We start from the raw sequence: 27520 nt of genomic DNA on the forward strand, positions 1-27520 counted from the left end.
TCATCAGCAAATTTAATCAGTGTAGCCTCAATTCCTTCATCTAAATCGTTGATAAAGATGTTGAACAATACAGGGTCCAGGATAGAGCCCTGTGGTACCCCACTTGAGACATTCTTCCAACTGGATGTGCAGCTATTTACAACCACTCTTTGGGTCCGATCACTAAGTCAGTTATGAATCCACCTAACAGTTGCCTTGTCCATTCCATACCTAGTCATTTTTTCAATAAGGATTGTGTGAGATACTTTGTCAAATGCTTTGCTGAAGTCAAGATATACTATATCTACAGCATTTCCCTGATCCACCCAATCAGTGATTCCGTCATAGAAGGAAATTAAGTTAGTCTGACATGACTTATTAGTTACAAACCCATGCTGACTCTGTTTAATCACTTCATTCTTATCCAGGTATTGACATACATGTTGTTTAATAATTTGTTCAAAGATCTTTCCTGGTATAGAAATCAGACTCACTGGCCTATAGTTGCCTGGGTCCACCTTATTCCCTTTTTTGAAGATAGGAACAACATTTGCTCTTCTCAAGTCTTCTGGGACTTCTCCTGTTCTCCAAGAATTTTCAAAGATTATGGAGAGGGGTTCAAAAATTTCTTCTGCTATCTCCTTCAGTACTCTGGGGTGTAATTCATCTGGACCTGGAGACTTGAATTCATTTAGGCTAGCTAAGTGTTTCCTCACGATCTTTCAATTTATAGATATCTTGGATTCTTCTATTCCCTTAATAGGACAGGGAAGAACAGTTGATGTTACATTTCCTTTCTGAGAGAAAACAGATGCAAAATAGGAATTTAAAAGTTCTGCCTTCTCAACATCCTGTCTTACCATTTCATCATTTTCATCCTGTAAAAATCCTATAGCATCTTTGACTTTTCTTTTACTTTTGACATATCCCCAAAATCCTTTATTATTGCTTTTGACGTCTCTTGCAAGCCTCAATTCATTGTCAGCTTTAGATAATCTGATTCATGCCCTGCAGGTTCTGCAGACAGTCTTATATTCTTCTTTAGATATGCCTCCCTCTTTCCATTTTATAAACATTTCTTTCTTCCTTTTTAGCATGTGCTTAAGTTCTATGTTCATCCATCCTGGTTTCCATAAATGCTTCCTATTCTTCCCTCTTTTCGGAATTGTTAACGATTGTGCTTTGAGAATTTCATTTTTCAAGATTTCCCATCCTTCCTGGACATTTTTGTCCTTAAGGATATCCAGCCATTGGATCCCTCCAATTCTCTTTCTGAATCCCTTAAAATCTGCCTTTCTGAAATTTAACCTTAACATCTGAGTTTTCACAGGTTTTCCTCCTCTAGTTATCCAAAATTCTAAAATAGCATGGTCGCTACCTCCTAGGGTCCCAGCTACTTTTACCTCCTCAACCATTTCCTCCGTGTTTATAAGGATTAGATCCAAGGTAGCAGTTCCCCTTCTTTTCTCCTCTACCTTTTGGAAGATAAAGTTGTCAACAAGTTGTCAGCATCTGTTTTATAATTTGTCTCTCCCTTGCAATGTGTCTCTCCCTTCCATTGTGTATCTCCATTCCCACGATTCCACTCCTGATGTGTCTACTCCCATTCATGACCTCCCAGACCCCATGCATTTTATAGGCCCTTCCCCTGGAACCCCTTCGTCATCTACTCATGGTAGCCACTCAGCCCAGCTCCACACCCTCCATGTCCACAATATCTCACCCTCCAACATACCTCAAAGCTAATTACTGATTTTATTGTTCAATAAAAATTTGCTGTTTGCACAATCACTGTTTTCTTTGTCTCTTTATGCGCCGCAAACACACATGTGTGTATTGTATTGTTGAGGTAACTTGAAATGGGTGTTTCACTAGAGGTGTTTTATTATTAAAGTCAGCAAACATTACAGGTACATAACATTACAGGTACATTTTAGCGGCTTAAACCATTTCGTCTTGCCATGCCACACATCCAATATCTGAAACAAAGTAGGTAGCAAATGTATCCCTCATTTTGGGCAACTTCCACTGTAGTCCTCAGAAGGCGATCTTGGTAATCTTTCAATGTGGTAGCAACAGGTTCATCAAGTTCTAAGTTGGGTCGCTCTTTTGCCAGGATGTAATTGTGCAGAACAACACATGCTTTCACAGCCTCATCAATTGTCTCAGTTTTTAGATTGATGGGTGTTCCCATTTAGATGCCAGCAAACCAAAGGCACACTCCATAGTTCCTTGTGCCCTTGTCAGTCTGTAGTTGTAAATATGCTTGGTGTGATTAAAGTCCCAACTTGACTATGGTTTTATCAGGTTGGCACACATTTGAAATGCCTCATCCCCAACCACAACAACTAGCATTGGTGGTCCTTCAGTGTTCGGAAGAGGTCGTGGCTGTGGAAAATTAAAATTATTCCCATACAAACATTTGCCATGTCAGAGTTTTTGAAAGCCTGCGAGTCATTTCCTCATCCAAATGAGCCAACGTCCACGGCAACAAATCAACACTCAGCATCTGCAATCACCATGAGAACAATAGAAAAATATTTTTTGTAATTGAAATACTTGGATCCCCTTCCAGCAGGTTTCCTAATCCGAATGTGTTTGCCGTCCACAGCCCTCAGTCTTTGAATTTTGCAGCATTTTCCAGCCAGGGTTCAGTTGTTAGATGGGGGAGGAATTCCTCACGCACAACGTCACATAAAGCCCTGCTGGTGTCTACAACAATCCCAGAAAGCGTGGACACTCCAATCCGGAAACGGAAATGTAGAGATGATAAGGTCTCTGCGGTAGCCAGGAATCTGCGGAAATTGGGAAAAAAAATCAGTACATGGCTTGTATAACAATAATATTATGACAGGTGTTTCTCTTTCAAAATTACGTACCTGAGGGTCACCAACAGATGTTCCTCAGCAGGAATTGCTCGATGTAGTTGTGTGTCCTGCCTGGTGATGGATCCTCGGACATGTGGCAGCATGTCATCAAAGCTCTGTTCCGACATCCTCGTGTAGTCGAAAAACTTCTGAGGGTTTGCACGCAGCTCGGTATACAACGAGTGGTAGGCTCCACGGCTCTCTCGGACTTCAACGATGGGGTGTTGCCAGTAGCGACGGCGACGTCTTCTCCGTCTTTCTCTTCTTCTTTCTTCTTCACAGACCACAGCAACAGCCAATTGCAAGTTCAAATCCAGATTATGATAGAAGCTCTCCATGCCATGATCCATCTTGCAGCTGGATACAGCAGCAAAAGTTGAGGATTTCATCTGTACAAGGGTCTATATAAAGAATTTCCATGAGACACCCCGATTGGACGTGGCTTGTATCAAGGAAATTCTCCTGGAAAAGCATTGTCCTTGCATAAATAACGCAAACGCATGCAAACGCTGCGTTTTTTGGCATCAAGCGTAAGCTGATGCAGATAAAAATCGCTGCATTAGCATGCGCTTTTGCATGCGTTTACACATGCAGATATACGCTGCGCACATATATGCAAATGTGAACTTAGCCTTAAGCAGGGGGACACCTCTGGCACTGCAGGATCTACGCGTCGGGGCTGGAGGACGGGGCTACTTTATGCATACCAAACGCTGCTAGGATCCACGTAATGGCCCTTGTGACTCTATTGATGAGACAGACACTTGTAGTTTGATTTGTTGGAGCTGGTTGGGAGTAATCCTCATGCGTATACAGCTTTTAGACTTTATTACTGTTTCAGCCAATTGACAGTAGCTGTTAGGCCTCAATAGGTGTTCACAGCCTCACATAATAGTGTCTGGTGCCCTTTTTGACAGTGATATTTATTTGGCGGTGGTAGCCATAGTGAGTGACTTTATGCACCATAACATGTCTGTGGGGTTAACTATTGTGAAGTTGATTGTTATTTTTCATGAATTGTAGTCCCTTGGTCCAGAGCCATGCAGCAAAATTGACTTTAATGGGAGCCTTATTTTCTTCCTTTTTTTCTTGCACCTTTTTGTAAGACACAAAAAAGTCTTTTATTCTATATATGAACTAAAGAAAATGTTTTATCAATGAATGCTCTTGATTTGATCTTGGCTTCAATTAGCATTAGGATCTGGTGTTTCAGATACAAAAAAGGCTGCATCAGCATGCGTTTTTGCATGCGTTTACACATGCAGATATACGCTGTGCACATATACGCAAATGTGAACTTAGCCTTAAGCAGGGGGACACCTCTGGCACTGCAGGATCTGAGTTCCTGGCGGCGTAGTGTGTTACTGATGGTAGCCTTTGTTACGGTGGTCCCAGCTCCATGCAGATCATTCAGGAGGTCCCCACATGTGGTTCTGGGATTTTTGCTCACCGTTCTTGTGATCCTTTTGACCCAACGGGGTGAGGTGTTGCGTGGAGTCCCAGATCGAGGGAGATTATCAGTGGTCTGGTATGTCTTCCATTTTCTTATTATTGCTCCCACAGTTGATTTCATCACACCAAGCTGCTTGCCTATTGTAGATTCAGTCTTCCCAGCCTGGTGCAGGGCTACAATTTTGTTTCTGGTGTCCTTTGACAGCTCTTTGGTCTTCACCATAGTGAAGTTTAGGTCACGCTCACACTACTGTGTGTGATGCGAGAAACTCGCACAAGTCTCTCGCATTAGGTGTTGACAGGTGGGGACAGGTGTCTTTTATACTGATAAGTTCAAACAGGTGCCATTACTTCAGGCAATGAGTGGAGGACAGAGGAGCCTGTTAGGCCGGGATCACACACAGCATAATACGGCCGAGTCTCACAGGTTAAAACCAAGCTCTGGCGCCGGCACTCCGGAGCGGAGTGTGCAGCCGCACAGCAATACATGGAGCTGCACGCTCCGCTCTGGAGTCCTGGTGCCAGAGCTTGGTTTTAACCTGCGAGACTCGGTCGTATCTCGCTGTAGTGTGACTCCGGCCTTAAAGAACAAGTTACAGGTCTGTGAGAGCCAGAAATCTTGCATGTTTTTCGTGACCAAATACTTATTTTCTACCCTAATTTGAAAAATAAATCTTGCCAAATCAGACAAGGTGATTTTCTGGATTTGTTTTATCATTTTGACTCTCATAGTTGTGGTCTACATATGATGTCAATTACAGGCCTCTCTCATCTTTTTAATTGGGAGGACTTGCACAATTAGTGGGTGACAAAATCCTTTTTATTGCCACTGTATGTGTCTTTTTATATAGTGCATGTATACTTCTGGTTATGTAATGAGGTTTTGGAATAAAATGATTTTCTGGTGTCCAGTCTCCCTTTACAATTTTATTGGTTGTATCTATTTTATTCTAATTAAGTTTGACATACTCAATGGTATGACCTGACTGACATCACCGCAAGAATGAGAAAATGCTGTCAAAAAGTTCCTTGGAGTTCACAGCCAATTAATTCAGTTCAACTCACTGATGTCAGCACGAGCGCCGTTAGAGCTCTTCCAATGGCGCTTGCGCTGACATCAGTGAGTTGAACCAAGTTCATTAGCTGTGAACTCCCAGGACCTTTCTGATGGCACTGCTAGCGTGAGAACTTTCTCAAGCTCGAGGTGATGTCAGTCAGGCCATAGCAGTACACCACGAGATACTGAGTAGCGGTAGCATACACTGCTCAGTGTTTCTGTTGGATGGGAGGCTGTATAGTCGCATCATGCAGCAATGCAGCCTGCCATCTAGATGTAGCAGAGCTAGACCAATGAGCAAATGGATTATTGAAGGCGTCTTATAGATGCCTCTCCATTACTGACCTCTAGGTTTGATGTCACCTGACAATGCAAAGGTGACATCAACCCCTCAAGTATTACCCCACTTGCCACTGCACCAGGGCAAGTGTGAAGAACCGAGCAAACTGCCAGAATTGTCACATCTAATAGATGTGCCTTTTCTGAGGCTGCTAAGAGCAGATGTTTTAGGCTTGGGGGGGTGCGATATATTCCCAGCCTGAGAATACCAGCCCCCAGAGGTCTGCTTTAGCTGTCATATACCTGAAAAAGTGTGGGCGGGGAGGCGTAACTTTTGATGTTTGATTACGAACCCAACAGTTTCGCTCAGCTCTACCTCTGACTCCACCATGCCACCTTATCAAGACTGGTGTAAACAATGCCAGCCTTGATGAATCCTGGCCAAAATCTCCAGGAAGATTTTGGTCTCCAGCAGCCACTATTTGCAAAGAATTGAGGTCTCCTGGTCCTTTCTTATCTACAAGGTGTGAAGTGCCAGATTGCTTTGCTGATATCAAGGATGAGAAAACATGACACATTTAGAATTCAGGAGTATTTCAAGAATATATTACTTCTTACATAATTAGTATGCCTGAGGAAACGACCTAGGATATATTGAAAGTTTGCATCTTTTAGCCACTCATTCATAAAAATGACATCACACAACATAAAGTACACTGGACTTACAAATAGCTAACACAGTACCATAGATACTGGATGGCATAAACATTATCGAAGAGTCATATATGTTGTCATTTCTCATATAGTGCAATTTACCTTCAAACATTCATTGAATGATGGGTCAACTGTATTTTTCTTAATACTAGTTTTCATTTTACTGATTGGAGATTTATCAGGAAGTAAGTATGTCTTCACGTACCTAAAATTAAAAGAAAACACTATAAAAGCACACTTGCACTTAGATACTACGACGCTTAAAGGGAAACCTGTCACCAGAAAAAATGTTATTAACTTGCATATATGGGGTTAATCTGCCAGTTAATAGCGTTATCAACCTGCCTGAGGCCTGCATTCATCTGAATACTGAGTGGAGAAAATGAACTTTATTCCCCCCAGCAGCATTCTGGTTTCAGTCACAGGGGCGGCGCCGGCACAGGTTCAGTCATCTCTTTAAGTATAGTGAGCAGTGGCTGTAACGGCTCCCTCGGACATTGGATCTTCATTGGGGGCAGCTTTCAGTCAGGGCCAGGAGTGTGGTGACAGCCGCCACTTTGTATACTTAGAGTGGTGACTGATCCCACTCCGGTGCCGTCCCTGTGATTGAAGCCAGAACGCTGGAGGAGGGAATCAAGTTCATTTTCTCTCCACAGCGGTCAGCTAAGTGCGGGCGCCGGCAGGTTAATAACGCAATGAACTTGAAGATTGTACCCATATCTGCATTTTTTCTCACAACAGGTTCTCTTTAAGCATAAATATTCTTCTATTCATTTCAATCTCTAGGGCTGTAACAACTCTTTAACGCAAACACAGTTTAGTAATGTCAAAGTCATCTTAAAGCGACACTCCAGTGTTTTTTTATTGCACCACTGGAGTGGTGCTTTAAATGTAAGTCCCCTGCCCAATGTCGGAACCTCTATGCGGCCGCTTTCATCATTTTCCAGCGTTGCTCCCTTCAGTTTCTGGAGAAAACGACCTTCCGGGCAGCTCCAGTGTTCCATGGAGGGGCGCGGTGGTCACTTTTCTATATAAATCTAATAGAGCCTCGTTCAGTGGCATACAGTTAGGTCCATATATATTTGGACAGAGACAACATTTTTTCTAAATTTGGATCTAGACATTACCACAATGAATTTTAAACAAAGCAATTCAGATGCAGTTGAAGTTCAGGCTTTCAGCTTTCATTTGAGGGTATCCACATTAAAATTGGATGAAGGGTTTAGGAGTTTCAGCTCCTTAACATGTGCCACCCTGTTTTTAAAGGGACCAAAAGTAATTGGACAATCTTTCATGGACAGGTGTGGGCAATCCCTTCATTATGTCATTCTCAATTAAGCAGATAAAAGGCCTGGAGTTGATTTGAGGTGTGGTGCTTGCATTTGGAAGGTTTTGCTGTGAAGGAAACATGCAGTCAAAGGAGCTCTCCATGCAGGTGAAACAAGCCATCCTTAAGCTGCAAAAGCAGAAAAAACCCATCCGAGAAATTGCTACAACATTAGGAGTGGCAAAATCTACAGTTTGGTACATCCTGAGAAAGAATGAAAGTACTGGTGAACTCATCAATGCAAAAAGACCTGGGCACCCACGGAAGACAACAGTGGTGGATGATCGCAGAATAATCTCCATGGTGAAGAGAAACCCCTTCACAACAGCCAACCAAGTGAACAACACTTTCCAGGAGGTAGGCGTATCAATATCCAAATCTACCATAAAGAGAAGACTGCATGAAAGTAAATACAGAGGGTTCACTGCACAGTGCAAGCCACTCATAAGCATCAAGAATCAAAAGGCTAGACTGGACTTTGCTAAAAAGCATCTAAAAAAGCCAGCACAGTTCTGGAAGAACATTCTTTGGACAGATGAAACCAAGATCAACCTCTACCAGAATGATGGAAAGAGAAAAGTATGGCGAAGGCATGGTACAGCTCATGATCTAAAGCATACCACATCATCTGTAAAACACGGCGGAGGCAGTGTGATGGCTTGGGCATGCATGGCTTCCAGTGGCACTGGGTCACTAGTGTTTATTGATGATGTGACACAGGACAGAAGCAGCCGAATGAAGTCTGAGGTATTCAGAGCCATACTGTGTGCTCAGATCCAGCCAAATGCAGCCAAACTGATTGGTCGTCGTTTCATACTACAGATGGACAATGACCCAAAACATAAAGCCAAAGCATCCCAGGAGTTTATTAAAGCAAAGAAGTGGAATATTCTTGAATGGCCAAGTCAGTCACCTGATCTCAACCCAATTGAGCATGCATTTCACTTGTTAAAGACTAAACTTCAGACAGAAAGGCCCACAAACAAACAGCAACTGAAAACCACCGCAGTGAAGGCCTGGCAGAGCATCAAAAAGGAGGAAACACAGGGTCTGGTGATGTGCATGAGTTCAAGACTTCAGGCAGTCATTGCCAACAAAGGGTTTTCAACCAAGTACTAGAAATGAACATTTTATTTACAATTATTTAATCTGTCCAATTACTTTTGGTCCCTTTAAAAACAGGGTGGCACATGTTAAGGAGCTGAAACTCCTAAACCCTTCATCCAATTTTAATGTGGATACCCTCAAATGAAAGCTGAAAGTCTGAACTTCAACTGCATCTGAATTGTTTTGTTTAAAATTCATTGTGGTAATGTCTAGAACCAAAATTAGAAAAATGTTGTCTCTGTCCAAATATATATGGACCTACTGTAACTGTAGCTTCTTACTTCCGGCCAGTCAAAAGCTGTGCTCATTAAGATGGCATAACAGGACTGGAGCGGGGCCAAAAAATGGTAAAGATGCCAGAGGGTGAGTATATGACTGGGGGCAAGGGGCTCACTTTTAAAGTGCCACACCAGCTCTGAAGAAAAACTCGCTAGAGTGGTGCTTTAATAAATGGATGGTAACTAACAGCTTGTTTTTCACACATTAATCTTGTTCACTGTTGTGCTGTCACACACTGTACAGTTTCTTTGGTGTTTTATGGCTTCTACTCTGTATCTTTATGGCTCAGCTGTGAGTTGTGAAGTCCTCTCACTGTCCAGATTTACCAAAAAATGTGTAAGAAGCCATTTAAGGTAATTTGTTCAAAGCAAATTTGTATCAAATCGATTTGCTCATCTCTAGTAAAAGACCTAATTGTAACCCTATTTTTTGCTTGTTGACTTCATTACTAATACAGTTCATATATAGAAATATTCAGCGCGGGACCATTGAGCAGTACATAGCGTGTAAGGATACTTCTTACGGATTACATTTCTTCTTATTCTCTTCCCCATGAGCTAGGTTTTTACATGCTTTGATTGAAATCTCCAGTGTGCATGTCTTCAGGTTATAAGAAATGGCAAGTTCGATTTCTCCAGTTACGTTGCCATTGTCAACACTGCCCACATCAGTGCCAACACTGTTGATGCTGGTCATGCTAGCCTGAAAAAGATCCAGAATTCAGAACTTCCTTGTTGTTCAAGTACATTGTCCAACATATTAATCATCATTTATGTAGCTTATGGGTCAAATACAGAAGAGTGGACCTCATGAATTTAGGCATTGGGAAATTTCTGGGGCTGCATTTACACTATGTGCTACAAGGATATGAGTAGAGTTGAGCGAATATCTTCGGTTCCCCGCTCATTCGGCAAGCTATAGCCACTTGCCAAATAAACTACAGCGGGAACCCGGCTTCCTGGATTACGCCGGCTGAACAGCTGATCGCCGCCACAGTTGCATGTGTCGCGGCTGTGTCACTGTCACAGCACATGCATGGAGAGCCCAACACACAGACTCTCCATTCATGTGCTGTGACTGTGACACAGCTGCGACACATGCAGCTGCAGCGCCGATCAGCTGTTCAGCTGGCGAGATCCGGGATGCCGGGTTCCCGCTGTAGCTTATTTGGCAAGCGCCATAGCTTCCCTATTAAGCGGGGAGCCGAAGATATTCGCTCAACTCTAGTTATGAGATCCTTTAGCAATGGAATAAATGGTGCTATAATAATGAAAAATAAAAATTAAGATTAAGTAGTAATTACAGTATGTTTAATAAATGATAATCTATTAAATGTGTTATCAAGTTGATTAGAGTAAATTGAGAGTTATAATTGGTTAAATTAAAATTCTTTGCTCCTCTATACCTTCTGATATATTGATGAAAGTATTGATTTTGAAAACCTATACTCCCATACCACGTAATATCATAAAAATGTGTTTCCCACTTGTATTATTTTCATCAGATTGTGAGTGAATTTTATGCTGCGCTCACAGGTTGAGGCCTCAGTAAATTTTTGTTGCCCCGGTAAAAACACAGCACATTTGCCACAATTTTTGAAAATTGAAGCAAAAACATAATGCGTAAGTGCAGCCTTAGCATGATTGGACCATATATTACAAGCTATAAAATCTGTAAGATTTTCTGAAGCAGAATAGAGCATGCGACAGATTTGCATTTATTTTCAGCAAAGTGTGATAGGAGTTTTGAAAATCCAGTTCATATGAATTGCATTGTAGTTTGCTTCAGATAGTCCCTGTGGAATCCCCTTACATAAGACTGGGTTCACAGCAGCGTAGTCCATGGTCAGTAATCCAACCGCGATGCCCAGTCTGGTGGCATGTCTCAAATTACAGCCTAATTTCTATCTATTAGGTTAGTTAATCCAATCTACAAATCTCATGCACCATTGATAAAATGTGTGCTTGATCGGTAGGGCCTTTTACTTTTATTGAGTGATAGTGTAACGGGCTGGGTGGTGGAATCACTGTGCCAAAGCCCAAATTAGACCTGGATGGGCGTGACTTGAAGCCTCACCCAATCCGACCATGGACACGCAGCAGTTAACGACACCGCACTCCTTGGAGAGACGAGGGAGGTGATCCAGGTGCTAAGTGAAGAGTCTCCACAAGGTCAAAGAACACCGGATTTTGGCCATTGCAGCTGAAAGGAGGACATCAGTAAACCATGGGAGGAGTCCTGAGGAGACAATTTCATATTCCCAGTGCATTCTGGGATAAGAGAAGCATCTCTGTGAGCTCAAAGAACACTGGATTTGGCCATTGCAGCTGAAAGGAGGACATCGGTAAACCAGGGGAGGAGTCCTGAGGTGAGAATTTGCATACTGGCGCACAAAATTTTGCACTTTTTTCAACGCTTTCATATCTCTTTAACAATAAGGACATGGAAGAGGCCAGGAGCCATTTGGTTAGCTGCATTTCTTGCTACATGTTCACAGACTTACCAGTGGAAAAGCCAAACTCTAGAAGGGTGGTTAGCTACACTGAAAATCATTATGGAAAGTGAAGTGTTCTTAGACAGAGCAGAATTATCTCTTCATGTTACTGAAAGAGAAGAAATTAGAAGTGTACCCGAAGAAGCAGATAAATGGAAGTATGTGACAGAGAAGCAGGAGGATCGGGAGGCAGTCAGCACCCATACTGCTCAGGAACCAGTTCCAGGCTCTCACGCAGGAGAACGATAAATATATACATCAAGACAAAGACTTTACCCAAAAAGAATAACCTTGTACGTCCTCAGAGTCCTCCTGGATGGAGAAAGAAAAATGTTGTGAAGAAGAAAAGGAGAGTTGTGGTCATGGGGGATTCCCTGCTGAGAAGAACAGAGGCCGCTATCTGCAGACCCGATATAACCTCAAGAGAAATGTGCTGTCTTCCAGGAGAAAAAATTAAAGTTGTGTCTGACAGGATATCAGGACTCTTCAGACCTACAGATGACCACCCATTCCTGCTAATACACTACCGTTCAAAAGTTTAGGGTCACTTAGAAATTTCCTTATTTTTGAAAGAAAAGCACAGTTTTTTCCAATGAAGCTAAGATTAAATGATTCAGAAATACCCTATACATTCTTAATGTGGTAAATGACTATTCTAGCTGCACACATCTGGTTTGTAATGCAATATCTTCATAGGTGTATAGAGGCCCATTTCCAACAACCATCACTCCAGTGATTTCTATGGTACTTTGTGTTTGCTAACTGCGTAAGAAGGCTAGTGGATGGTTAGAATACCCTTGAAAACCCTTGTGCAAGTATGCTAGCACAGCTCAAAACAGTTTGGCTGATTAGAGAAGCTATAAACCTGACCTTCCTTTGAGCTAGCTGAGAATCTGGAGCAATACATTTGTTGGTTCCATTAAACCCTCCAGATGGCCAGAAAAAAAGAAATTTCATGTGAAACTTGACAGTCTATTCTTGTTCTTAGAAATGAAGTCTATTCCATGCGAGTAATTGCCAAGAAACTGAAGATTTCCTACAACGGTGTGTACTATTCCCTTCAGAGGAGAGCACAAACAGGCTCTAACCAGAGTAGAAAGAGAAGTGGGAAGCCCCACTGCACAAATGAGCAGCAAGACAAGTACATTAGAGTCTGTAGTTTGAGAAATCGATGCCTCACAGGTCCTCATCTGGCAGCTTCATTAAATAGTACACGCAAAATGCCAGTGTCAACGTCTACAGTGAAGAGGCGACTCCAGGATGCTGGCCTTCAGGGCAGAGTGGCAAAGAAAAGCCATATCTGAGACTGGCTAATAAAAGGAAAAGATTAATATGGGCAAAAGAACACAGACATTGGACAGAGGAAGATTGGTAAAAAGTGTTATGGACAGACGAATCAAAGTTTGAGGTGTTTGGATCACACAGAAGAACATTTGTGAGACGCAGAACAACTGAAAAGATGCTGGAAGATTTCCTGACGCCATCTGTCAAGCATGATGGAGGTAATGTGATGGTCTGGGGTTGCTTTAGTGCTGGTAAAGTGGGAGATTTGTACAAGGTAAAAGGGATTTTGAATAAGGAAGACTATCACTCCATTTTGCAACACCATGCCATACCCTGTGCACAGCGCTTGATTGGAGCCAATTTCATCCTACAACAGGACAATGGCCCAAAGCACACCTACAAATTATGCAAGAACTATTTAGGGAAGAAGCAGGTAACTGGTATTCTATCTGTAATGGAGTGGCCAGCGCAGTCGCTAGATCTCAACCCCATTGAGCTGTTCTGGGAGCAACTTGACTGTATGGTACGCAAAAAGTGCCCAGCAAGCCAAACCAACTTGTGGGAGGGGCTTCTGGAAGCATGGGGTGAAATTTATCCAGATTACCTCAGCAGATTAACTGCTAGAATGCCTAAGGAAGGTCTGAAATGCAGTAATTATTGCAAAGGGAGCATTCTTTGACAAAAGCAAAGTTTGAAGGAGAAAATTATTATTTCAAATAAAAAAAAGGCAGTGTATACATATGTGTGTGTCACTGACATATACAGTATATATATATATATATATATATATATACATCTATTCTATGTGTATATATCTATTCTATCTATTCTAACCTGTCACTCTGTGATTATACTGTACGTGGCAGATCATTTGCTGGCTTTTAATCAATCTATCTATTATATATATATATATATATATATATATATGTGTGTGTTTTTTTAAAGAATATTTCAGTTGAAAATGGTGTGTAAATGATAGAGAATTGCTGTATTTAAAAGCTCATGTTATAAAATTGCATTTCAATCAGATAGCAATCACACTACACTCTGATGTAAATCGGATGCTAGGTGTGAAAAATCAGATTGTACTCGTGTAAAAAATGCATGACACTTGCATTACGCTCTTCCGACTCTCCTGTATCAAAATCAAATCGATTTTAAAATCGCTAGTGTGACTCCATCCTAACACTGAGCTCTTATTGAACTCGAATTAAGACTAGAGGAGTACGGCTCCCTACATTATGCCGCTCCACAATTTTCAGTGTCACCTGAGAGTAGGATCAGTGTGATGTTCCCTTGTGAAGGTCTCTTAATGGCATTACCTACATAGCTTCCATACCTTTTTACGATTATCATTGCATCCAAGACAAAAGTGGGACTCATAGCTGAAAAAAAACAAATTTCCATTGCAATCAACACAACCATCTTGCTTTTCTCCATGTTAGCCTTTGAAACTAGTGGTGTGAGGTCAATGGAACACTGGTAGCTGCACATCTAGTTCAAATCCCAATGTAGTGCAAATGCCTTATGATGTTGTGTGGGGCATAATGCATTGCAACCGGATGCTTCAACTCTTCATTCCAGGTAAACAAACATTTCAGCATTACATTGATTTGGTGGTGTAACCAGTGGCACGGCCATTTCTCTAAAGTGTCTCAGGAGCCGTTTTCAACACGACAACTCCAGGTCACATGTTTATCATGTTACTGTGAGCAGCCTACATGGCCCAAACATGCTACCATGACCTGCAGTGTCATATCATAAACATATTTTCCTAAATACTTGTTAAGTACGGTATAAAGGTTTACATTGATTTATAATTTACAAATGTCTACATATACAATACCCTTTTCAAACTCCCAAAGAACATTGTCTTGTTTGGGTCATCAGTCTCTTTTGTCTTTTGACTTGGATAATTTCTGATTTCTTGTACTTCCTCTCTGGCTTTGTGAATAAGCTCGTGAAGACTTTTGGACTTTTCTAGCTGTGATAAAAAAATATGATATAATAATAATAATAATAAATTTGCTGTTAACAGCATGTTATAGAACAAGAGTAGCCAAAATATTTTAAAATATTTTTTGTGGAAATCATTAATTAGATTAAATTAGCATGATTTTGCAAATTAAAGCAAAGGTAGTAGTGGCGCTGTTATACAGATTAAATCAATACATTAGATGAAAAAATCCTCTCTGTGGTTCTTTTTAAATCTGCATTTCAAGTATTCTGGTGCCCAAGGTTAGGACTGTGCTTTGAGTCTTCTGCTCCTGCCTTGACCCTTCTGCCTGCATCCGGTGTTTAAAAGACAAATCTCGGCTTTTTCAGTGACCTGCCTCCGGTTTGAAATTTTGCCGTCATTGCGGTTGGCGGCAAGTATGCATATTGAGTTCCTGGTAACAGCAGATTTCTTCACCAAAGGTATCTATTTAATCTGTATTACAGTGCCATTACTGCTATGTCTTTACTTTAACTTGCAAAATCGTGCAGATCCTCTTTAGGTAATTGCTCCTCTGCGTTTATATGTCTAGTGGGCAGTACTTCACAGTGATTGACAGTTATCTCTATATGCACATTTATACAGAAAAGGCTGTAAATCAAGGATTTATATCAATTTCTATCAATAAAACACAACTAAGTCTCTCTGCTGCATCTGACAGACGATGGCCATCAATAGATCCCATTTACTTACAGTATATTGAGGTCCATCAATTTCCTTGCGTCGATGGGAAAAAAAACAGCACTGAATGCAACCTTACTGAATCTGTTCCAACAAAACTATCTATAAATCGGCTTAGTGTCTTCTGCTCATCAATACAACAAAATATTCAATGTGGCGAATTCCCTTTTAACAGGTGTAAAGAGGCCAAAGAATACATGCTGCCTTCATAATTCATGTCCAAATATGTCCTTTAATTAATACCTCACTGGCTATATGGATAGCAGTATCTGAATGACTTCTCCTTTCCTTTCTTCTTTCTGCACTCTTCCCATAATCTGTGCTTAGGTAACATTTATCAGTCACATCATTCTGTGACTTGGAAATTTCTAATGGGAAAAATAAATGAGTCAATAATAATCCATGCACATTTTCGTCTTAAACATTTTTTATAGTTTCTGCAGTTGTGAAATATAAAAGATCTAAATAAACTGAAATATAAGTTGGTGCGCATGCAGCAAGTTGGTGCATGTTCACACTGGCCACTAAACAGTCAAAACCCAAAATAAAAACATAATAAGCAAATACCCTGTCAGGAAATAAATAAATAAGTAAATAGCAATAGTGCATAAAAATAATATAGGGTGCTTAGTAGGGATGAGCAGACCTGTGGAAGTTCAATTTCAGATGAACTTGAGTCCAAATTTCGGTTCAGGTATCCAAACTTGACCCCAGATCCAAATCCCATATAAGTCAATAGGAGCCTGAACTTTGGTGCTGTAAAATGACCGTAGTAAGGGATAGGAGGTTGCAAAAAGTATCAAAATGGGGTAAGAGCAGGACAATTGCCCTGCAAACAAATGTGGATAAGAAAATGACTTAAAATAACATAGAATAAAAAAAACCTCTTGAACCAGGAGTCGGAGGTCCAAGTGAAGGAGTGGAGCAGTGTCTCTTAATATCCGCACATCCAGCCCCTCACAATGCCCCCACATTAGCCCCGCATAATATCTCCACATCAGCCCCTCATAATGTCCCCACATCAGCCCTTCATAATGTACTCTCAGGCAGCTCCTCACAATTCCCCCACATCAGCTCTGCATATTGTCCCCACATCAGCCCCTCATAATGTCCCAACAGCCAGCCCATTATAATGCCACCACATCCAGTCACTCATTATGTCCCTGCATCTAGCCCCTCATAATAACCCCACAGCCAGCCACTCATAACACCCCCACATTCAGCCCCTAATAATATCCAAACAGGCAGCCCCTCCTAACGTCCCTACACCCAGACTCTCATAAAATCTCCACACCCCTTCCCTCATAACATCTCCACCACCAGCCCCTCATAATGCCCCCACATTTAGCCCCTCATCATGTCCACCAAGCCAGCCCATCATTATGCCCCACATCGAGCCCCTCATAACGTCCCTTCAGTCAGCCCCTCATATTATACTTACAGCCAGCCCCTCAGAACACCCCCACAGATAGGTCTCATAATGCCCCCACATCCAACCCCTCATTATGTCCCCATAGCCAGTCCTTCATTATGTCCCCACAGCTTGCTCCTCAAAATGTCCCTACAGCCAGCCCCTCAGTGTTCACATAGCCAGCCTCTCATAATGTTCAAACATCCAGCCTCCCATAATATCCTAACAGCCAGCCCCTCATAATGCCCCCAAACCTACCCCTCATAATGTCCCCACACCCAGCCCCCATATAGTTCCCACAGCACACTCATAATGCCTCCACATTCAGCCCCTCATAATATCCACACAGCCAGACCCTCACAATGTCCCCATATCTAGCCCCTCATAGCATCTCTACAGCCAGTTCCTCATAACGTACCTACACCCACATCTCATAACACCCCCACATCCAGTCCTTCATAACTTCCCCACATCCAGCCCCTCAAAACGTACCTACAGCCAGACCTCATAATGCCACCACATCCAGCCCCTCATAATGTCCTCACAGCCAATAGCTTATACGATCCCCACATCAGCCCCTCTTAATGACTCCACATCCAGCCCCCCTAATGTCCACACAACCAGCCCCTCATAATGCCCCCTCAGTCAGATCTCTTAATACCTCCACATCCAGCCTCTCATAATGTCCACACTGCCAGCCCCTCTTAATGTCCTTACATCCAGCCCCTCTTAAGGTCTCCACAGCCAGCTCCTCATAATGATCCCACATCCAGGCCCCATAATGTCCACACAGCCAGCCCCTCATAATATCCTCACATCCAGCCCCTCATAATGACCCCACATCCAGATCTCGTAATGCCTCCACATCCAGACCCACAATAATGTTCATACAGCAAGCCACTCAATGTCCCCACATCAAGCCCCTCACAATGTCCCCATATTCAGTCCCTCATAATGTCCCCACATCTAGCCCTTCATAATGTTTCCACATCTAGCCCCTCATAATGCCCCCACAGCCATCCCTCATAATGTCCCCATAGCCAGACCCTATTGTGATAGCCTCCATTTATTGGCAAAGTTAAATAAGAAAAATATAAAAAGCTTATACTCACCTAATCCAGGCTCCCTGTACACCACGGCTGCCATCTCCTCTGGTGGGTGCAGCAGTGGGTGCTGGATGGAGCAATGAAATTACTGTGTGCCTTATCTCCAACAGGTCGCAGTCCAGAAGGATCCTACATTCTGCTGGAGTTCCTGGCACAGCAGGTAGCAGATTACTGCTCCTCTGCTCCTGTCCTGGGCAGTGCTCACATCCAGTGTATTTGTGTCTTAAAGACACAAATATAATTGAATGCAGTGAGGGAGCGACAGTTGGAGTGCACACAGAGAAAGGGGTGAGCGGTGTCAGTGACTTAAGGCCCCGTCACACTAAACGATGCACCAGCGATCCCGACGATACAACCTTGTCACGATCTCCGGTACCTCACTACATGATCGCTGGTGAGCTGCCAAACAGCACCGTCACTGTGCTGAATGTCTGCAGCCGGAGGAAGGGGTCAGGCAGTTGCAGTTATTCAGCCATGTAATTTTTTTTCCCAAAGTGCACCCCTTTGGAGAGGCAGGAGGTACCACCCTAGGGAGGTGCTTGCCCATTGTGCTGGCTCTGCATCTACCCATACATCCAAGTATTTTTCAATGACCGTTTTACCCAGTGTTTTACAATTTTGTTCATAATTATACATTTTATTTCCTTTGCCCAAGTGCATGACCTTACATTTATATACACGAAATTTCAATTGCCATTTCCCAGCCCAAGTCTCCAGCTTACATAAATCCTTCTATAATATTAAATTATCCTCCTTTGTGTTGATTACCCTGAATTTAGAATCATCTGTAAATATATAATTCTATTCTGTATGATCCCTACAAGGTCATTAATAAATACCGTTTATTGGAAAGGAGAGGGCACAATACTGACTCATGTGGTACCCCACTGTTAACTGTGACCCAATCCAAGTGTTTTCCATGAACAACCACCCTTTGTTTCCTATCAGTGAGCCAGTTGTTAAAACAGTTACAAATTTTTCCTTAGTACCATATTTTCTCATCTTATATACCAACCTTTTGTGTGGCATAGTGTCAAACGACAACATCCATTGCATTTCCCTGGTTCAGTCTGGAATTTACCTCCTCGCAGAAGCAGATCAGATTAGTTAAACAGGACCGATCCCTCATAAAACCATGTTGTAAGCAACCACTCTGCTCTGCTGAAGACCGGAGCAGTAGGCGGAGCCTCCTTTCATCTGATTTAACAGAGCAGACACTGAGACATCCTCTGCGCGGCATAACACACAACTTTTGCAGGTTCGATCCTTCTCCTGATTCCCTGGCCCCATAACAGCAGCATGGTCTGCCACTATGGACCATATGCCCCTGGCGCAGCGTGGTCTGCCACTATGGACTGTACACCCCTGGTGCAGCGTGGTCTGTCACTACGGACCATACGCCCATGGCAGAGCAGCGTGGTCTGCCACTAATGACCTTACACCCCTGGCATAGCAGCATGGTCCGCCACTATGCACCATACGCCCCAAGCGCAGCATGGTCTGCCACTATGGATCGTACGCCCCTGGCATAGCAGTGTGGTCTGCCACTTTGGACCTTACACCCCTGGCAAACAGCATGGTCTACCATGTGGAACCATACTCCCCTGCAATCAGTGTTTTATTATTCTACCATCCTCTTATCTCCACCAACAGGAAATCTACATTTTCATCGGCCTCACATATATTATCACATAGGATGGGTTTTAGGGACAGTTTTACAAATAAACGAACCCCTCCCTTATTTGTTTAATCATACCTGAAAAGACTAAAGGCCCTTTTACATTTAGCGATGCACCAGCGATCCGACCAGCGATCCCACCCGGTCAGGATCGCTGGTGCATCGCTAAATGATCGCTAGTGAGCTTTCATACAGAAAGACCTCACAGCGATGCAGCAGCGACGCAGCACACGATACTTACCATTCACACACAGCGATCCTGATGTCCTCCCGCCCGCCTCCACGCGTCGCTCGTCGTCACAGCAGGAAGTCTCAGCAGGAAGCGCCCGACGAGAAATGGAGCCGGACATTCTCGCGCGATCAGCGATGGACAGCGGGGGAGCCGGTCGCTGGTAAGTATCACACATAGCGATATCGCTAGCAATATCGCTATAACGTCACAAAACCAGTGACGTTTTAGCGATATTGCTAGCGATATCGCTTAGTGTAAAACCCCCTTAATGCTTTAACCCCTTAGAGATGGAGCCAGTTTTGACCTTAACCCCTTTCTGACATTAGACGTACTATACCATCCATGTGCCCCGGCACAATTTGACCATGGACGGTATAGTACGTCATAGCGATCGTCCACGCACACGGTTGGTGTGCAGCCGATGGTGGCTGGGTGTCACCTTGATTCTCACATCTGACATCCGCACTAAGTGCCAGGAGCGGTCACGGACCGCTCCCGGCACTTTAACCCCCGAAATGCTGCGATCAAACACGATCGCAGCATTCCGGGAGCAGACAGAGGTCTGGCAGACTGCCCCTCTGCCTTTGGATCGGAGACCCCGTGGTGTGAGGCGGTGTCCCGATCGCTGTCATGGTAACCCGATGTTGACATGATGACATCGGGTTACCTTAGCTGAGAAACTTCCTCATGCGCAGTGCACGTCAGGAAGTCTCTGTTGTCAGTGTGCACAGAGTGCAGCGCTGACAGCTTATATGGCATGCAGATCTACATGCTATAGAAGCGATAAGCCTGCAAAAATGATTGTCCCATAGTGGGTCAAAGTGTAAAAATTAGAATACGGTAAAAAAATAATTAAAATAATTGTAAAAATATTTTAAAAAATTTAAAAAAATCAATATTCTATCACTAAATAAATATTTGAATGAAAAAAAAACAACAAAAGTACACATATTTGGAATTGCCGCGTCCTTAATGACCAGACCTAAAAAACTGTCACATTTGTTAACCCCTTTAGTGAACACCATAAAAAAAGCTTTATCATCATTTTCACCACGTGATCGCATGTGTGATTGCGTCATTATGCTATAAAAAGGTCCAGTTCACATATAGTCCTCACTCCCCTTGAGAAAGCGCCCGTAGTAGGCGTGAAACGCGCGTCGGGGTCGCCGCCTTGGACCTGGCTACCCGTGCTCCTAGGTAAGCAACCTACTTATACTGTATACAGTTGTGGCCAAAAGTATTGACACCCCTGCAATTCTGTCAGATAATGCTCAGTTTCTTCCTGAAAATGATTGCAAACACAAATTCTTTGGTATTATCTTTATTTAATTTGTCTTAAATGAAAAAACACAAAAGAGAATGAAGCAAAAAGCAAACATTGATCATTTCACACAAAACTCCAAAAATGGGCTAGACAAAAGTATTGGCACCCTGAGCCTAATACTTGGTTGCACAAACATTAGCCAAAATAACTGCGACCAACCGCTTCCAGTAACCATCAATGAGTTTCTTACAATGCTCTGCTGGAATTTTAGACCATACTTCTTTGGCAAACTGCTCCAGGTCCCTGATATTAGAAGGGTGCCTTCTCCAAACTGCCATTTTTAGATCTCTCCACAGGTGTTCTATGGGATTCAGGTCTGGACTCATTGCTGGCCACCTTAGAAGTCTCCAGTGCTTTCTCTCAAACCATTTTCTAGTGCTTTTTGAAGTGTGTTTTGGGTCATTGTCCTGCTGGAAGACCCATGAACTCTGAGGGAGACCCAGCTTTCTCACACTGGGCCCTACATTATGCTGCAAAATTTGTTGGTAGTCTTCAGACTTCATAATGCCATGCACACAGTCAAGCAGTCCAGTGCCAGAGGCAGCAAAGCAACCCTAAAACATCAGGGAACCACCGCCATGTCTAACTGTAGGGACCGTGTTTTTTTCCTTTGAATGCCTCTTTTTTTCTCTGTAAACTCTATGTTGATGCCTTTGCCCAAAAAGCTCTACTTTTGTCTCATCTGACCAGAAAACATTCTTCCAAAACGTTTTAGGCTTTTTCAGGTAAGTTTTGGCAAACTCCAGCCTGGCTTTTTTACAGTATGTCTCGGGGTAAGAATTGGGGTCTTCTTGGGTCTCCTACCATACAGTCCCTTTTCATTCAGATGCCGATGGATAGTACGGCTTGACAATGTTGTACCCTCGGACAGCAGGGCAGCTTGAACTTGTTTGGATGTTAGTCGAGGTTCTTTATCCAACACCTGCACAATCTTGTGTTGAAATCTCTTGTCAATTTTTCTTTTCCGTCCACATCTGGGGAGGTTAGTCACAGTGCCATGGGCTTTAAACTTCTTGATGACACTGCGCACGGTAGACACAGGAACATTCAGGTCTTTGGAGATGGACTTGTAGCCTTGAGATTGCTCATGCTTCCTCACAATTTGGTTTCTCAAGTCCTCAGACAGTTCTTTGGTCTTCTTTCTTTTCTCCATGCTCAATGTGGTACACACAAAGACACAGGACAGAGGCTGAGTCAACTTAATCCATGTCAACTGGCTGCAAGTGTGATTTAGTTATTGCCAACACCTGTTAGGTGCCACAGGTAAGTTACAGGTGCTGTTAATTACACAAATTAGAGAAGCATCACATGATTTTTCGAACAGTGCCAATACTTTTGTCCACCCTCTTTTTTATGTTTGGTGTGGAATTATATCCAATTTGGCTTTAGGACAATTCTTTTTGTGTTTTTTCATTTAAGACAAATTAAATGAAGATAATAATACCAAAGAATTTGTGCTTGCAATCATTTTCAGGAAGAAACTGAGTATTATCTGACAGAATTGCAGGGGTGTCAATACTTTTGGCCACAACTGTACATATACACTAAGTGTTTGGGGATCACCTTTGTAGGTTTCTGCTTACCTCTATCATTACTTATCACCTTATTTAATCTAGGCAGGATGCCTTGACCATTCAGGCTATGGATATACCTTCTTTTGGCCGCAGTATTTATTGACTTGGCTAATCCTGTATGATACTTTATTGTACTACTTGTTTTTCTGTGAAGATTCTTTTTGAGCACGGGTTGTCAATTCTGTTTCTCCTGTTCGGGTCTGTCCTGGTTGCATCTGATTTTATGTAAATTTGGGGTATGATTTATTACCCTTCTGTGCATGTGTCAATTAATAAATTTTGTACTTTTATATTTACTTTCGAATCCATTACTGCTTATTTCTCCTTTTGTTTGCATCCCTCATCTATATGTTCGTTCCATAAGCTGAGGTGTTGTTTATGACTCCGTCGACTTTAATTTGTCTCCCAATTAGGCCATTTTCTGGAATAGTCGATGGAAGAGTGGTAGCGCCAGTTTTTGCTATTTATGTTTGGGGCACCTACCCCCGCAGACAGGGTAGTACCTCTAGGTGTGTGAGGCTATACTACCTTGCTCTTTTCTGTTCCCTCCCTTTTTCCTACTATTAGCATTATTTTTGCAATCTTTCACTTTTCTCCCCCTTATTGAGTCATTTTTTTCTTGGCGTGAGCAGATGAGCATAATACGCAACCAGGAATATGGGGATAGAAGCCTCATTAATGGCTTACTATATTATCTTAGATTGGATCCGGGTGCTACACTCTGGGGGCAGGCTAATATGTAAGGACGGCAGTGTCAGCGATGGGCCTATGCCCATGACGAAGAAGGGAGACACCCCTCAAAACGCGTTGGATTGTGTCCACTCGCGCACCTGTCTTTTCTCTCCAGTGACGTCACATTAGCCCCGCCCCCATTCCCGCATCGCCCTCAGCGTCTGCTTCTGGCCGGGGCACCCGAGGTGCAGGCGTCCTCCTCTCTCCTTCCCCTACGTGGGAACGACCCTAGCAGAGTCAGCACCTGCCTGCAGCAAAAGGCATCTGCTCAAGCCAGCTAGCGGCTGCACCACCAATGAAAACACAAGTAAGTGTACTATAGATACAGGACTTTAGCAGATGTTAGTTTCAGTTTCCTGACGGCAATCACCTCTTATATTGACGGCACCCAATTGCAGCACGAGGCATTTGCCTTTACCAGCTATACGCTGCACCACCAATAATGATATAAATAAGTAAGTACCCTGTAGATCTTTACATATACTAACTAGTCTAAGGCTAAGTGCACACGTACCGGAACTCTCGCGGAAATTACCGCGAGAATTCCGGAATTCCATTCCACGGGAAAATCGCATTTTAAATTCCCACGATTTTCCCGCGGAAAAACTAGCATTTTGCAAGCGTAATTAGCTTGCAAAATGCTAGCGTTCTCCAAGCGATCTGTAGCATCGCTTGGAGAACTGATTGACAGGTTGGTCACACTCGTCAAACATAGTGTTTGACAAGTGTGACCAACTTTTTACTACTGAGGCCGCCTATGCAGCATCACTAGTAAAAGATAGAATGTAAAAAAAAATAAAAAATGGTGTTATTCTCACCCTCTGACGTCCCGCGTATCCGTTCCCAGTAATCCTTTGCGAAAATGCCCGCGATGACGTCAGTTCTCGCGGGATCGCGACGTCTCGCGGTCATTCGCGATGACGTCGCGCGAATGACCGCGAGACTTCGCGATCCCGCGAGAAGGGACGTCATCGCGGGCATTTTCGCAAAGGACTACTGGGACCGGAGCGTGGAGAGAAGCGGGAAGGCTGCGCGGGACGTCGGAGGGTGAGAATAACTATATTTTTTATTTTAAATTCTATTTTTTACAGGGATATGGTACCCAAAGCCCGGAGGACAGTCTCCTCTCCTCTGGACCGTGGGTACCATCCGCAAGTGTTCTGCTTACTTTCCGCATGGTGTGCACAGCCACATGCGGGAAGTAAGCGGAACAATGCATTCCTATGGGTGCGGGATCGCCTCGATTCCGCAAATTAATGAGCATGCTGCGGTTTTTACCGCGAAGCGATTCCGCCGCGGTAAAAACCGCAGCATTAGCACAGCATTGCGGAATCCCATAGGAATGCATGGGATGCTTATTTTTCGCGTTTTCGTGGCAAAATCGCGCGGTTAAAACAGCCGCGGAAACGCAAAAAAAAGCCACGTGTGAACTCAGCCTAACAACTAGCCACAGTTGTACTTACATATAAATTATCCCTAGGCCACTCGCAGTCACATACTGGACCAAGGTTCTCATGTTCCATCTACAGGCAGCACTGTAATCCAGTAAGTGCTACCTTATACTCAATATCACTTCGAATTCTAAACCATATTTTTTCCATACCAAAATTCCTTTTTTTCAATTACACTATTTCAGTCTCTGCATCTGCAGGAAAGTGCCCTAAAATCACGGTTTGGTTTTAGTTTATTATATGTACTATAAACTACTCTGAAGGACAAGCCTCGACACTCATCATTTGTTGATTCCAGTAAGTAGACAAGCATTTTCGAACAGTCAGCTTGCATGTAATTTTATAAATAGAATAATCGGGTATTAACTATCACTATTACCTCACTAGTATCCACTACTGAATACACCTTCTACATATGGACCTATGGATTTCAACACCCTCTACCACAAAAGTGAGTATATCAGATTCCTTGATATCTCTGTTCCATTTATACCACCAGGTGCACTTTATATTCTCAGTATAGCGCGGTCAATACTTTATTTTATTTTTCAGAAATTATTTTTGGCTACACATACATGCATTTAAGTAAAGAAAGACATTGTCCTCCAAGGTGGAGAACGATGTTTTAATAGCGAGTGATCTCCCTTTCTTGCTTGAAAACTATGGCGCAGGTGAATCTCTATGCAGCATAGAATTCTCTATCTCTGCCAGTGGGCAGGAGGATGCTTACTGGACTGAACACACAATAACTAGCTGCCTAGTCATTCAGAATTTTTCTTTTTTTTCAAAAAATGAATTAGTCATGAAAAACGGCTCCTAAACAAAAACTAATTCCAAAAGTGCATATACTTTATTAATTGATATTAAAACCATAAAACACACAAAAAAGACACCAAGCAATTATTTGCTGATCAAATTGTAACCCTAGTCACACAAATGAATAGGAAAGGGGGATCAATGGCCTAGTTGCCCCTATGTGGCCCTTTTACTTCCCCCTACCTAACAGCGGAGGTTGGCACCCTCTTGAAGCGCAAATGGCGCCCCCGCTCCACGGTGGCTATCCCTACTCACCCTATTGAATGCTATTCTCCAGGGAAAGAATCATCAGAGTAAGGAAATATATAGGACAACAGGATATCTGGTCAATAGTGTAAACACAGTCCTATAAATCTAATTCCAATAACCTTAAATCATCACAAACCACCAAAAAATTACTATAAGACAAGGGGAAAGGGTGTGCAACCAGTAACCAATAAAAATTATTTGTGGGAGAAGACAAGGAAATTAGCTTAAATTCCCTATTTTCATCAGTCCCTGCCTACCAGCGGAGCTTTTTCACCCTACTTTGTATTGGTGCCCCCGCACCACGTCGACTGTCCCTTACTAGCCCTAAGTACCCTATAAACATACACGTAATCAAACATAGGGAATAAGGGACAATGTATTATAGGGATTTAAATGGACTGTTTGACCAGTTTCATCTCGTACTTCTCCAACACCTAAGTAAGGGTCATTATATATATATAAAGGCAAAAAAGCGCCCAAACCGGGAAAAAGAAAAAGGAGCTATACCATATTATATTAACTCTCCTTTAACCAAAAATGTGCCTTAGTACATATAAGGATTAGTATTTACGGGAACATCAAAGATGGATGCCAAAGATAAACTCACCATAACTCCCATACATCTGTAAACATGTCAAATGCCACTCTTATTGCTATATAACCTCATATTGCATGATGCCCGAATTTAGGATCAGCCAATATACACCTCAAATGAAACTTGGCTTATTGCTGATTTCAGTTTCGTCTTGCCTCGCCTCAACGTGTATCCCTCCCACACAAGGAGTTCCTCAGGAGGCACATGATAATATTTTTGTGCTCATACTGAGCATCAGATATGGCGCCTGGTTGCAGGTATTGCAGGTACCTAGTCATTTCCCAGTAAATCATGATAACTCATTAGTACACAGTGCAAACCTCTTTTTCACCACTTATGAGAACTCATATGCTAAAACGCTGTAAAGAGACACCATGCAAGAGGCATTTCTTGACCAGTCACTTATCTTTAACATTATCACTCGCATCTTATGCTAGGTTCACATTTGTGCTCAGGAGGCCTGCGGATGGCTGCCTACTTCCTCCTTTCTTCCTCCCTTAAGCTCCGCCCTACTTCTGTATGCCTCCTGCATTTCCCTGCGTACCTATCTTTAACATTGTGGTCGCCGCACACATCAAATCGCCGCATGCGGACGCATCCACATACAACGCATGTCCCTGCGTACCCAATCTTAAAGACAGGTACGCAGGGAAATGCAGGACGCATACAGAAGTAGGAAGTAGGCAGCCATCCGCACCCCTCCTGAACGCAAATGTAAACCTAGCCTTAAAGGGAATCTGTCAGTAGGATGAACCCTAATGCATCACAAAAGCAATGTTTTGGCCAACAAGCGGCCTTTTTGAAGCTTAAACAAAATAGCAGATGAAGCAATCATA

The 27520-nt window shown here is 42.8% G+C and overlaps 1 protein-coding gene across 1 annotated transcript in view; it reads right to left on the reverse strand.

The window, feature by feature from the left end:
* Positions 1 to 27520, reverse strand: part of SYTL3 (synaptotagmin like 3) — a 185505-nt gene that overhangs the window by 75851 nt on the left and 82134 nt on the right. Inside the window, exons 7-10 of the mRNA XM_073575690.1 lie at positions 15760 to 15884; positions 14686 to 14823; positions 9585 to 9763; positions 6451 to 6553 (exon numbers count right to left, since the gene is read on the reverse strand). Of these exons, the coding sequence (XP_073431791.1) occupies positions 6451 to 6553; positions 9585 to 9763; positions 14686 to 14823; positions 15760 to 15884 (545 nt within the window). The remainder of the gene's footprint in view (positions 1 to 6450; positions 6554 to 9584; positions 9764 to 14685; positions 14824 to 15759; positions 15885 to 27520) is intronic.

Source organism: Dendrobates tinctorius, unplaced genomic scaffold (assembly GCF_039654945.1).
Source record: "Dendrobates tinctorius isolate UK_male_01 unplaced genomic scaffold, ASM3965494v1 ptg000046l, whole genome shotgun sequence".
Taxonomy (NCBI): domain Eukaryota; kingdom Metazoa; phylum Chordata; class Amphibia; order Anura; family Dendrobatidae; genus Dendrobates; species Dendrobates tinctorius.